The sequence below is a fragment of the Cicer arietinum genome, chromosome 4 (genome assembly GCF_000331145.2).
Source record: "Cicer arietinum cultivar CDC Frontier isolate Library 1 chromosome 4, Cicar.CDCFrontier_v2.0, whole genome shotgun sequence".
Taxonomy (NCBI): Eukaryota; Viridiplantae; Streptophyta; class Magnoliopsida; order Fabales; family Fabaceae; genus Cicer; species Cicer arietinum.
In genome coordinates, this window is record NC_021163.2 from 63246670 (window position 1) to 63260724 (window position 14055).

The window sequence follows — 14055 nt, forward strand, 5'->3', positions numbered from 1 at the left end:
GTAATGGTACAACTTTTTGGTGACTTTTAATTTGTAGTAAATCTATTTCTAACTACTTAATGTTTGATGCATTTTCTTCTATACTTGGTTTGCTTCCACTGTAACTTGATTTAATTGAAAAAAATTGTAACTTTTCGCAACGATGAAAAACAAAATTCTTGCATTTTCTATTGTTTAAAATGATATTTTTAATTTATTTTGTAAGGACACTAAATTCTTATATTTTGTTAGGACTAATTGTATATGTAACTTTAAAGTTATTTTTTAATATTCTGTTAAAAAACTAAAGAGTGTTAGTCATTATAGACTAAAACAATAATATTGTTTACATTTTGTATAGACTAAAATTAAATTTTTTGCATTTTGCATAAATTAATTGTATATTTAAGAAAAATTATTAAAGATTCTTACACCAATGATCATCAATTTGACCTTATGGCCATGTCTCACAATGAAGATAATCAAATTGCTTGCACCTTCGGGCGATGAGAAGTTTAGAGAGGCAGCATTTCAAATGTATTTGGTCTCTCTGAGGAAATTATAACTACTTGCAAAAATTGGCTTATGGGATAGCCAACTTTCTACTTCTTTGGGAGACACAAATATTGTTATAAGCCCAAAGTGTGATGTGCTTCAGGCTACGTGAGATTTGAGACCTATCACATTATGCAATATATGGTGTATAAAATTCTAGCCAAAATCTTTGTAAATATGCTTTAATTTTATTTTTTATTTTGCCTAAATGTATTTGAGTAATTTGGTTTTGTAGCTAACAGGTCCATCAAGGCCATATGCAAGATTTGAGACTTATGATCCCTCCCACTTTTAGGGCTAAACGAAAAGGATGAAATTATATTGAGGTGTAAGGAGAGCTAAAAACATGGAATATGAATTTTATAATTGAATTGTCAAGTTCTACACTAGTTTCACTGATTCGAACAATTCTACGACTTTTTTTTTTAGAGTTTTATAAAATTTGAGAAAAATTCGCCTAATGCATATTTGGCTCTTCTTAGTTGAGTTTGGATTCACTCAATCCAAACTTTACATCAATACACTATTTCTCTTAACTTAATTTAATTTTTTTTTTATTTCTATTGAAAATTTATATCAAATAAATCATAAATTTAATATAAATTTAAAATCATTTGATATGTTATTGAGATACATCAAAATAAACGTCTTATCTATCTTTACTGAATACAGTTAATTTTTATAAATTTCAATACTATATACATAGTACTCCAATTTTGTCCAATCAATTAAAAATAATTCAAAAAAAAAGTACAATATATTTAATAAATATTTTGCACTTATTATTATCAAGTAAACAAAATAGTCATTTTATAAATGGTTCAAATTTTGAGTCTGTATGGATTCCCATTTAATTATATTTTTAAAAAAATAAAAAATAGAGTATTGTTGCATTCCTTTCCTTACGCCTAGAGGTGGGAATAGGTTAGGTCAGACCAGACTTTGAAAGGCCTGAGTCTGGCCTACGATTAATTTTTTAGGTCTAAGTCTGGTCTACGGCATATTATAGGCTTTTTTCCGACATGGCCTAGCCTTTTTTAAAAGTCTGGTCTGGCTTGGAATGCTATTTAAAAGTCTTATTCATATTAAAACATTTAAATGTTCTACTCATACTACATGATGTTTTCCACATACCAATATTAATGTACATATAACATATCTATATATATTAAACAAAAAATAATTTTTCTAACAAAATAATTTTAAAAAAATCTTAAACAAACACATCATTTAAACACTAAAACATACTTTTTGGTTTCAAAGAAATTTTTTTTTTCTGAAACAAATGCACCCATTATTACCTCTCAAACAAATATGGAACGACTACTGAGTTATTAACTAATTGAATGGCTACCGAATATGGAACGACTACCAAATATAGAACGGTTACCGAATATGGAATGACTACTGAGTAATTGCCTAATTGATAGAATTTAAAATAGGAAATAATAATATTAATATAATAATAAAAATAACATTAATAAATAATTAAATATATATATGGCGGCCTGTCAGACATAATAGGCTTTGTTATAAGCTTGAGTCTGACCTATTTAAATAAATAGACTTTGAAAATAATCTGAGCATAGTCTTTTTATTAAATAGGTTATAGGTCAGACCATAGGCCCCTGACGGACGGCCTATCATGTTCCTATCCCTACTTGAGTTACGCCTTCTTCCTAACTACAACCTTATCTCCATTTTAATTTTAATTTTTTTTTTTATCTTAATAAAGTTATATGTTTACTATTTGTACTCTCAATCAAAATGATCAGTCATTTATTTCATTAATTATATGAAGTTGTTTGATTTTGCTGCAAAACAATAAAAAATTCAGAACTTAATTTTATCTCATGAACACAAAGATTTACCACTTTAATCTATAAATCAAGAAAGAAAAATCAACGACTTTTTTTGAAATAAAATATGATATTGACTCTTTTAAACAAATACTAAAAGAAGAAAGAAAAAAAAAGAGTTAAGATATGTATATATATTTTTTAAATTTGAGAAATTATTGTTAAAGTGATCTATTGAAACTTGAGACATGCCCATATCACATTTGACAACAAGTGATATGTTTCAGTTTTTTTTTTACGCAACGCAAAATAGACTAGGCAACTTGCATGTCTTGCATAACTTGCATTTTCATTTTAATACCATCAAGTTTAGAAGAAAAAAAAGTTATTTGCAAAAAATAAAATCAAAGAAAATATTGGTTGTGTTGACATAATTTGTTATATCATGATAGTTTTAAAATTTATTTTTATTTTTTTAATAAATTAATAATTATACAAAAATTATTTTTAATTGATTAATTATATGTGACATCTTTTTAATATTTTATGACACAAGCTGTGACAACTTAATAGTTCTAAGACTCATTTTTTTTTATAAATTAATCTAAAATAAACTTTTAAAATTTGATTAAATTAGATGAGACATCTTTTAATCTTTGAGTTGTGAAAACACAAACAGTACTACTTGACAGTTTTAAAAATCAATTTTAAAATTGAAACAATAAATATTTTTAAAATGACTAAATTAGATGTCATCTTTTTACTTATTGAGTTCTTGATACACGACTTGTACAACTTAAGAGTCTTAAAACGTTCATTCCAAAATAATTATTCAAATCAAACAAACTCATTTTTCGTCAAAATAATTTTTTTTATCAACAACAAAACAAATTTTATTTACAAACAATCAACACATCCGCATTTTCTACCTAAGAACTATGTAGCTTTGATTTCTACATTAAACCAAGTGATACGTAGGAGCAAAATCACACTTTTGTCAAGCATAATAAAAAAAATATTTATATTTTATATACACTTTTATCTCCAGATTATTTATTAAAAAAAATATATTTGCATTTAAAAAAATAATAATATAAGTTAACATTAATTTTGCGCCATTAATTATAAGTAACTGTATTTTAATGGATGTCGTAGAGTGTTAATACATTTTCTATGCATAATAACTCAAAAATTGGTTTCAAATACCATTTTATTTTTATTTTTAATAGTTTCTCAATATTTTTCTTATTTAAAATAAATTTTGGTAACCACTTTATTGATTTCGAGAAACACTCAAAATTTTTTATCACAATAATATCAAATGATTTTATAATTGTGTAAAACTTTATATACATAATCTAAATGATATAAACTCTCAATTCATCAACAACAAAAAAAATTAAAAAACAAAGTTAAAAGAAATACATATCCAAACTCTTCATGGGTTTGATTGAACTTCTTTCGACTACCTAAATTCAGCTAAATTGAATTTAACTGATGAACGTGCTCAACTAACCTTTTAAATTATTTATGGATGTTAACTATCATAAAATAAATGATATTTTAATTTAATATAATATTAATTATTTTTTTTCAATTATATTATTTAACTAATAATATATCCATGATTTTGAATTCATTATCTCATACTTTGTATTAATAGTAATATTAAATATATACACTTTCAAACCTTACCACAAATGGTGGTGTTTTGATGGGACCCCACCTCCATTCTCCATTGAGTGGTCATGAACCTCCCCGGCTTGAGGAGGCAACCCCATGTATCGAAGAAACCTCTCACGTTTCCTTTAATTTAATGGAGAGACAAATAAATGACTTTTGATGAAGCAAATTGGTATATAATCATATTCATTTGACTAATAATATTGGTTCTCAAAGGAAATTGTTTTAGAGTGAAGCAAAGGGTCCACATGAAATCCTAGTGGGGTTCAGAAGCGTGTATACCTTTCTTTTGCTGCCAATTTGGTTTCAAGTTTTTAGTGCGCATTTGGTCAACATCCCTTTACACTTTTAGTAACATATCTACACATTCTATTGCTTATGCTCTGCCTATTTATTTAACAAACTCATAGCTCAAGATATTTTTTATCAACCCAAAATAGTTATATTTTATTTTAATTAAGGGTGTCATGAAATAGTTTTTGATCACATTTTATTGAGTGAATATATATGACATTAATTGTTACTTTCCAATAACTTCATTTATGAGATTAGTGCTCTGGAATCTAGCTAGGTCGATCCACTAACTTGGAAACTAAAAGTGATCACAAGTTAAATAGTGATTAGCACCAGAAACGTCTAATCAAAGCTTAATTAGAACTAACGAGGGGAAATGTGTTAATGTGTATATAGTACTGTATATCAATTATTTTTTTGCCAATTGCGATATGCATGTATATAGAAAGAGATGCAAGTCGTGTAGAATAATCCAAAACGATTCACTAAGAGATACCCTCGCAACATACTTGTACCAAAAGATACTTCCACAACCAAAATGGAAATTAAGTGCTTCTTCATTCGGTCTATTACTATATTATTAAGCCATTCTTTTAATGTCACTGCCACAAATAGTTTTAAATTAGATTACTAAAGGGAGGTTTTGCTCCATCATAAAAAACATATTAGTCTTCACAAAATACAACAGTACTAATTTGATTCTTTAAAATTGAACAAATTTATTGATTTAAAAAATTTGGAGACCAGTATATCTCAATTTACTTTTATCAAAGACTATAAAATGTCAATTTTTTTGTTGTTGTTAGAAATGGATATGTTCTATTTATATTTCGTGAGAGACTAAAATATCAATTTACTCTAAATTATATAATTAAACTTGGTAAATTTATTACACTTATTTTTTTTAATTCAATCAATTTATTTATTAAATTTGTGTTCTAAAAATTTGACTTGTGTGATCAAATTATATATATATATACACACACACGTATGTTTTTTATGTAAAGATAAATAATAACTTTAGAGTCACGAAATTTTTTGAACCGTCGATTGCTTTTTATGCCATGTGTCAACCGCATATGAAGTAGAATAGAGATCTCTATTTTATTATGAAATAGAGAGGATTTGAATCCATTTAAGTAAGTAGCAAAACTTAAATAAATAAATAAATAATATTTTTGCCTACTCAACTACCGATTAATATTTGTTGGCTAAATAATATTAATTAATGATTAATATAACTCACTCTACATTCTAAAATAAATATCTCCCTTTAAAAGAAAAGAGAATCTTGAAGATGGGTTTCCCCTGAGTCATGGAAGATCGACCTTTGCAAAAGAGAATCTTGAGGGAACATAATCATGTCAAATCAATATATTACACTCACCACATTCTCATTAAACATTAGACTAGTGATAGTTGTGTACCAACATAAAAAAAACACTAGTGATAGTTGTTGAACTTTTGATCTCTTCTCTCTATGCCTATATATACCCACTGCGCACACATAATTTTACAAGCACCCCTCTTTGTTCATATTCTCACCCCCAACCACATTACACATTCAAATCTCAAAGTCTCACTCTCAAAATTACACAATGGCCAATTCCAAGTTTGTGATCACTATAACTAATTCTATTCTTCTAGCCATAATCTTTTTCAATTTATGTTCCTCAACTCTTGGCAGATCCATGATGAAAACAGAGAACAAATTGAAGGACATGACAACAACATACGAAAACATCAAAGAAATTGTTAACGTTGAAGGAAACACTGTATTTTGGCGCCGTAACATCTTAGAAAATGAATCAACAACAAAACTAGATTCTCACAATCCACATGTGGATGAAAAGTTTTGATCGATGATTTCCGACCAACAGATCCAGGTCATAGTCCTGGTGCTGGTCATTCCACTCCAACCCCTATGGAAACTAACGTAGCTCCCTAAGCCTTAATTAATTAATTAATTAGATGTACATTAATTTATATTATCATGCACAATATGGTTATATTATACTAGTATACACTTCAAGTATTAGTGTTTCTTGCCAAAAAAAAAAAATTAGTATTTCATTATTCATTCATAAAACAATACTTTCATCATTACTAATCAGGAACAAGTATATATAGTGGTGTCCATACTCTATTTATGTTTCTTCTAAACCTAGGCATTATAATTTTAATTATGTCCCTATTGCTGTAGCTGGCTATGGATAATAAAAAAAAGTAGCCATTGCTGCTTGCTTTCCTCACCTTGTTTATATAATCCATCTACTAGATTGATGTAATTTATGGTTATGTATAATAATAGTTATTTTTATTAAGCCATGATGATGTTGGTAGATATATATAGAATCCATTGGATTTTTAATTTATTTTTAATGTCTCGTGTTGTTTTATCTTCTTTTACTCATGTTTTATATCCTTCATCGATTTTATTTTATGTACTTTATATTTATCTACTCTGTTATTTCCCTCGTCGTATTTATTACTCATAAATTTTTATAAAAAGAGATAAATTAGTTCAGTAAGCATAAGTTAGATTGAAAAATAAAAAAACCTAATAGTAAATTACAAACGAATCCTTCAACTTTAAATTCTATAAAATTATATCCTGTTATTAAATACACAATCATTAAAAAAATTATTTGACTTTTTCTATCATAATTTTTTTTTTTCATTTTATCTCACAATATCTTAGGTGAGTGATAATAGTCTTTGTTGTTAAGTCAATTATGTATACACTTATAAAATTTAAATAATTTTTTGCATATATATTTAAAATGTTATATACATTCCTCTTGAATTTTTTTTTTTTTTAACGGTGTGTGAATTAAATAAAAATTTTAAGTGTCACAAACTCAATATATAAATTTGGACCTATAAAATTAAGATTAAAAAATATATATGAATCTATAAATCAAATCATAAACTTTTATTTTCTGAAGCCTTCTATCAAAACATGTAAAGTGTATATATAAGTCTCATTTTTTGTTTTATTTTATTTTATAGAGATTAAAACTTCTATTAGAAATTACCAGGCAGTCTAAGTCGAAGAAAAAAATTATAGAAACAAAATTGAAAAATTTAAATTTTTAAAAACTAAAAATATATTTAAACTTATAATTAACGTTAGCTACACGATCATAATAATTATTACCCTGATCAATTCTCTGATCATAATAAATTATAAACTAAAATAGATTAAAATTCTCCAATTCAAAATAAATTATAAACGAAAATAGATTAAATTACTTACATTCCAAAAGATAATTGACCATATTAATTAATCTATCAATCCCCGTAAAAATTTATAAATATTGTTTAAATGACCCTCTGTAATCAATAAATTGGATAATTAAAAAAATTAAATGAAAAGTATTTTAGATAAACATAAACATAGTTAAGAACTTAAATGAATAAATAATTAAATATAGTTAAAAAATGTATTTATATTAATTTATTGAGATAATTATAAAAACATAAACATATTTATATTAATAATATATTAATAAAAAAATATTTTATTAATACCATAAGTTCATATTGAAATAATATTTCCCTCAAATACAAAACAATTTTATTTAAGGTCAACATTATCAATGATGTGTTAACTCAATCTTAAATGTTTAATCTTGTAAATTTAAGGGAAGAAGTTTAAATTTCCTCAGGGAACAATCGTAGTTATTAGTATCATTTTAATTAAGACTAATTTCTCTTTCCTCCAATTTTATTAAAAAATAAAGGTCAAAATTATTTGATAAGAAACTGATAAATTATTAAAAAATATTAGTTATTTTTTAAAAACAAAGAAATTTTTTTCTTTCAAGAAATAGTATCTGATTGGAGCATGTATATATATATTGATAAATATCAGGGTAGACATAATGTATTAATAAATTTAATATAGATTTTTATACATGATTTTTAATATATTATTTTAAAATATTTTTTTTGTAGCTACATATTATTTTAAAAATAAATTGTTAATAACTTATTATTAAATATAATTTTAAATTTAAATTTTAGTAAAATATTAAATGAAATTAATAAATAATTTGTTATTAATATATTGCTAACATATTAAAAATCATATAAAGTATGAAAATGATAGATTTCGTTATAATTTATTATACTATAATTGACACAGTTTCATCAATAATTGATTAATTAGTAAATAATATCGTTTTCTGTGTTTTGTATGGGAGTTACCGTTGAATGAAATGCTTTTTTCAAAAATATTGAAAAATAGTAAATTATTATTAATAATAACAGTATTAATGATCATTTTACCATAATCAATACTTGTTTCTCCTAAATTTATTACGCTATAATTAAATGTTTCATTATTAATTTATCAATTATTAATAAAATAATATCTTTTTGCTATTGTTTTATATAAAAGTTACTGCTGAAATAAATATCTTTTTCAAAAATATTGGAGAAGAAAAAATTATTATTAATAATAAAGATATTAATAACTATTTTACAATTATCAATATATGGATACTGATTTCTTCTAAATTTATTATACTATAATTGACTGTTCCATTAACAATTTGTCAATTATTAATAAAACGGTATCTTTTTGTTATGTTTTTATATGGAAGTTAGAGTTGAAAGAAATATTTTTTTTCGAAAATATCGTGAAAGAAAATTAAAAATATTAATAGTGAGATTAATTATCATTTTACAATTGTTAATATCGATTTTCTATAAAAAAAGCATTAAATATTAAACACTACAGTCAATTAATAAAAATATTGTATTTTTTAAGTTGTAATTTTTTTTATTTCATTAAGAAAAGTATATTTTAAAGAAAAAGCTAAAATATATCCTATGAGTATCTTAATATATCTATATATATATATATATATATATATAACATGATATATTATTTATTATAATAGATAAAATACATCGGGGTAGTTATTTAAGTTAATTTTAGGTAATAATTTTTTTAATTATTTATTTTATTTTAAATAACAATTTGATCATTTATATATTAAAATATCAATAATATTATTATTTTTTTTTAATAGAAATCTAGTTAATTCATCATCGTCTTTAAATAAAATTTAAAAAATTAGTAATCATCTTGATCAAAATTCAAAATTCCCTAAAATTAATAATTCAAATATTTAAATAAATTCGTATTTTTATCTCTAATAACATCAAATCCATTAAATAAAAAAACTCAAATATTAATATTTAAGTTAGAGATTTGACTTGGAGAGTGATAGAAATAAGAAAAAGATAATGTTTTGGTGATTTAGAGATGAAATATTAAAGTATGAATTCTTAATTTAATAAATTTGATTTTGTTGGAAATGAACATATCAATTTATTTGAAATTTGAAGTTATAAATTTGATGAATATATGATTTTTTCTTGAAATTGATAGTAAATTTTCTGGATTTTGTTTGAAGATGATGATGAATTTCTGTAAAAAATTGATAACGTTGTAGATATTTTAAGACATAAAAGATCAAATCGTTATTTAAAATTAAATAAATGATCAAATTCGAAAAAAAAAGATAAATAACTTAATTATTATATAAAATTAAGTTAAGGCACCGCAAAAGACATAGTAATATAGTAATTGAATTTAGTAAATAAATATTTAGTGCACTATACTAATATAGTAAATGAATTTAGTGAATACATATTTGTTAATATGTTGATTAAAATACACAATGTATTAATATGATAATTTAATTTATAATTTATACTTTTAGTATAATATTCAAATTTTATTCTAAGTGTTGTATTTAATTTACTGAGATATATTTATGTTTGATATTAATGTTTATATTAAAATATAATATCTAACTAACATTATAAGTTACCATTTCATTAAATTTTTCATATGATACAAAATTAAGACATATTTTTGTCAAAATAAAATAATACATGTTAAAAGCTAATTATCATTTAATACAGGCAACAAAAGAAGGAAATAAATTTATAAATTATTATAAAATTTTAATTATTTAATCAAAAATCAAATTTTAATTTCAGATATAAATATACAATATAATATAATTTATTTAATTATTTGCATATTAAAATTTCCGCGTGATTCCATCAGTCACAACATATATTAACTCAAAATAAAAATAAATTAGATTTACAAAAAATGCATGACTATAACAACAATCATTGTTATTAAAAACAACGTTTCAAAGTATAATTAAGTCATTAACTGATTCAGGAAAAAAAGTGAAGTCTATAATAAAATCAAATTGTTAAAAATAGTTTGATTAAGTATTAAACTATAATAATACTTTGAGTAAAAAACTATGATAATTAATATTTGTGGTCAGTTATAACTTGTGGATTAGTCTAAACAAAAAAGTATAAAAACATGTGTGTTGGTTTCATATATTTGAAAGAGTATTGATTCAGTGTATATTGTACTAACGTAAAAAAATTCACAAATTATTACTATATTTTATCACATAAATACTTATATAATTTTATTCAAAGAACTATTATATTTATATTCATGATCAGTTATTACTCGCAGATTAGTCAAAAAAAAATTGTTTTAACACATGAATGCATATTTCATAGTTATCATTTGTGGTGTATCTTCCTTTGCTTTGCTATGATTTAATATCTCGGTTATTTTCATACTGATGTAAAAAACTCCGAATTGCTAGTATGATCATTTATAATTTTTGGATTGATAAAAACAAAAGTGTTTATTTGAAAAAAAATTATAAAAGTGTTGTAATACATGAATGCCTATATTATTTTACATTCTGTTTGACTTTTAAGGACTTAATAATTTAGTTTCATTTTTTTATCTCATGTAACTAAAAAATATTTTATATTCTTCATTCAGTGTATATTCCTTTATTTTGCACTGATTTATTATTTATTTAAGTTATTTTGTAATGATGTAAAAATATTCACAAATTATTTTTATATTTTATTACATAAATAAGTTTTAAAAGAAAATCATACCATGACATTAAAATACTAAGAAAAATAATAAAACATTTTTTAAGTCAACAACAAAATATTTTTTTTCTTTAAAAAAAAAATATTAGACATTTTTTAAAAGCTATTTTACTTAAAAGAGTAATAAAAAAAAAAGCCCCCTAAGAGAGCGAGGGTAACGAATGAAGGGTGGCGGCGGATCCAGGTACTGAAACTGAGACATAAAACACATACAGTGTCGTACAAATTGCATATCCCTCATAGTTAAAATCCAACGGTTGATATCAAACCCAAATCATTTAATCGAACGGTCATCACGAGGACCGCGTTTACGAAGCCAACCCATGAATCCTTCATCCTCTTATACCCTTATTGCCGCGCCCTCTTCTCTTTCTCTCTCATTTTCCAGATTCACTCTTTCTCTCTCTAGAAACCGTTCTTTCCTCATTCACTCTTCACCGTTCTAATCATCACTATATTCATTTTTAGTGATATAGAGAGAGAGACACACACAGAGGAGGAGACTGCTGACCGTTAATTCATTAAGATGCAACAATCCAACGGTTCTGATTCATCCACGCCAAAGCAACAACCGGAGCCAAACAAACAACGCCAACCGACTCCGCCGCAACAGCCTCATACGGTTGCGGTGCCTCAACCGTGGGTTCCGATGCAGTATCCGACGGCGATGGTAATGCCGCACCACATGATGCCACCTCAGCATTACGCGCCGCCGCCTTATGTGCCTTACCCCCACCACCACCAGTATCAACAACCGCTTCACGTGCCGCATCATCATCAGCACCATCACCAGCAGCATGGATCCAACGGAGAGAATAAGACTCTGTGGATTGGAGATTTGCATAACTGGATGGATGAAAACTATCTCCATCGCTGTTTCGCTTCCACCGGCGAGGTCTAATTTTATATCTTTCGTTAATTTTGGAACGTTTGATTATAGTTTTTTTTTTGGTGAAGTTTGTTATTGCTGTGGTTTGTGTATATCTGTGTTACATTGTGTTAAATGTTTGCATGCTTTATTTTGTCATGGTGTAGATTAGTTTCTATGAGTTACAATTGAATTAAATTTTTTATTGTTTTCATGATTGTTCGTTGAAAATAAATTCTTATTAACTTGTGTTTATGAATAACTGAACGAGAGAGTTTTTAAAAAAATTGAGATTTAAAAATTAATTTTAACCTTTTTTGCAATTTTTTTAACTTATGCTAAAAACTGTTGTTCAAATTAAACTTATTGTCATTATAATTTTTTTAATGTTTTCTTTTAAAGTGATTCATATTGGTTTATGTTAAGTGTGGCAAACAAGGTTTTAAATGATGGTGTCCTATAACAAATGTGGGTATGAAGTTAAAGTTTTTGATATATGTAATGATTCCACGCGAGCGTGATTTAAAACCTTTGTGACTTTTGAAACGGAAAAATTATACAACTCCAAACTGTCTAGAATTGATGTACATTGCGATTTAAAACCTTGGTGGCACTTCATTGATGGAAAATTATACAATTCTCAACTTTTGAAATTTGATATAAATTCTTTTCTATTAGTACATATATAATATTTTACGCTCAATCTATAGCAATTTTTTTTTTACAGAAAACTATAGCAAATAGTTAAGATTTATTGAGTAGTTTTATGTGATAATAATTGTTCCTAACTCTCAATCTATCACCAACTCATAACATGTTTTTAGTAGCTTTTATGAAAAAAGTTCCTTCCTAGGAATGAAATCTCGTAGGACCAGAGTTAAAGGTGAAAATAAATTCATAAATCTTTTGTGAATTGAAAATTGAAGAATGGAGAGTGAAATATGCATGTCACCGTTAACCTATCCCATTAATATCATGTTTGCTTGTTTGGAAATCCATTGGAGAGACATCAAATACATGCATTAAATTGTGATAAATTCATGAAGCTGAAAAGAAATTTAACTTTTCAAGCCTCAATGAATGTGTTTTATGTTTTTTTTACCAAAATCTTGTGTTTTAAATGTTTTATGCAGATATTAGATGTTATATTAGAATGAAGTATGCTATGCTCTGTATCTTGAGTTGTGATAACTGACACCATTTGATGTATGTTAAAAGAAAATTAATAGGAACTTTGGGGATTATTTGTTTGCGTGTACATTTCTGAGTTCTCTTTAAAGAGATCAGATTGTTTCAGAGTAGCTTCTCATATTGTTTAAGATATAGAATCCTATTAAACTTTTGGGTGTTACTTATTAATTTTTTTTGTTGTTGCAGATTTCCTCCATCAAGGTTATTCGCAATAAGCATAATGGAATTTCAGAGGGTTATGGATTTGTGGAATTCTTTTCGCATGCCACAGCTGATAAAGTTTTACAGAATTATGCTGGAATTTTGATGCCCAATGCTGACCAACATTTCCGTCTGAACTGGGCTACATTTAGCACAGGAGACAAAGGTTCAGATAATGTTACTGATCTTTCAATTTTCGTAGGAGATTTAGCTCCGGATGTTACAGACAGTTTGCTGCATGAAACTTTTGCTACTACATATCCTTCTGTGAAAGCTGCAAAAGTTGTTTATGATGCCAACACTGGCCGTTCAAAGGGCTACGGATTCGTCAGGTTTGGAGATGAAAACGAGAGGTCTCAGGCTATGACTCAAATGAATGGTGTTTACTGTTCTAGCAGGCCCATGCGTATTGGTGCTGCTACTCCAAGGAAATCAACTGGCCATCAACAAGGTATGCCAAACACATTACTTACTTCTGTTCTGATATATGAATTTTTATTCGTTTCCTTAGGGAAA

General features: G+C 25.6%; 1 protein-coding gene across 1 annotated transcript in view; it reads left to right on the forward strand.

The window, feature by feature from the left end:
* The first annotated feature begins 11622 nt into the window (after positions 1-11622).
* Positions 11623-14055, forward strand: part of LOC101514793 (polyadenylate-binding protein RBP47C'-like) — a 4547-nt gene continuing 2114 nt past the window's right edge. The window contains exons 1-2 of the mRNA XM_004499027.4: positions 11623-12174; positions 13525-13990. Coding sequence (XP_004499084.1) covers positions 11806-12174; positions 13525-13990 — 835 coding nt within the window. The 5' untranslated portion in view covers positions 11623-11805. The remainder of the gene's footprint in view (positions 12175-13524; positions 13991-14055) is intronic.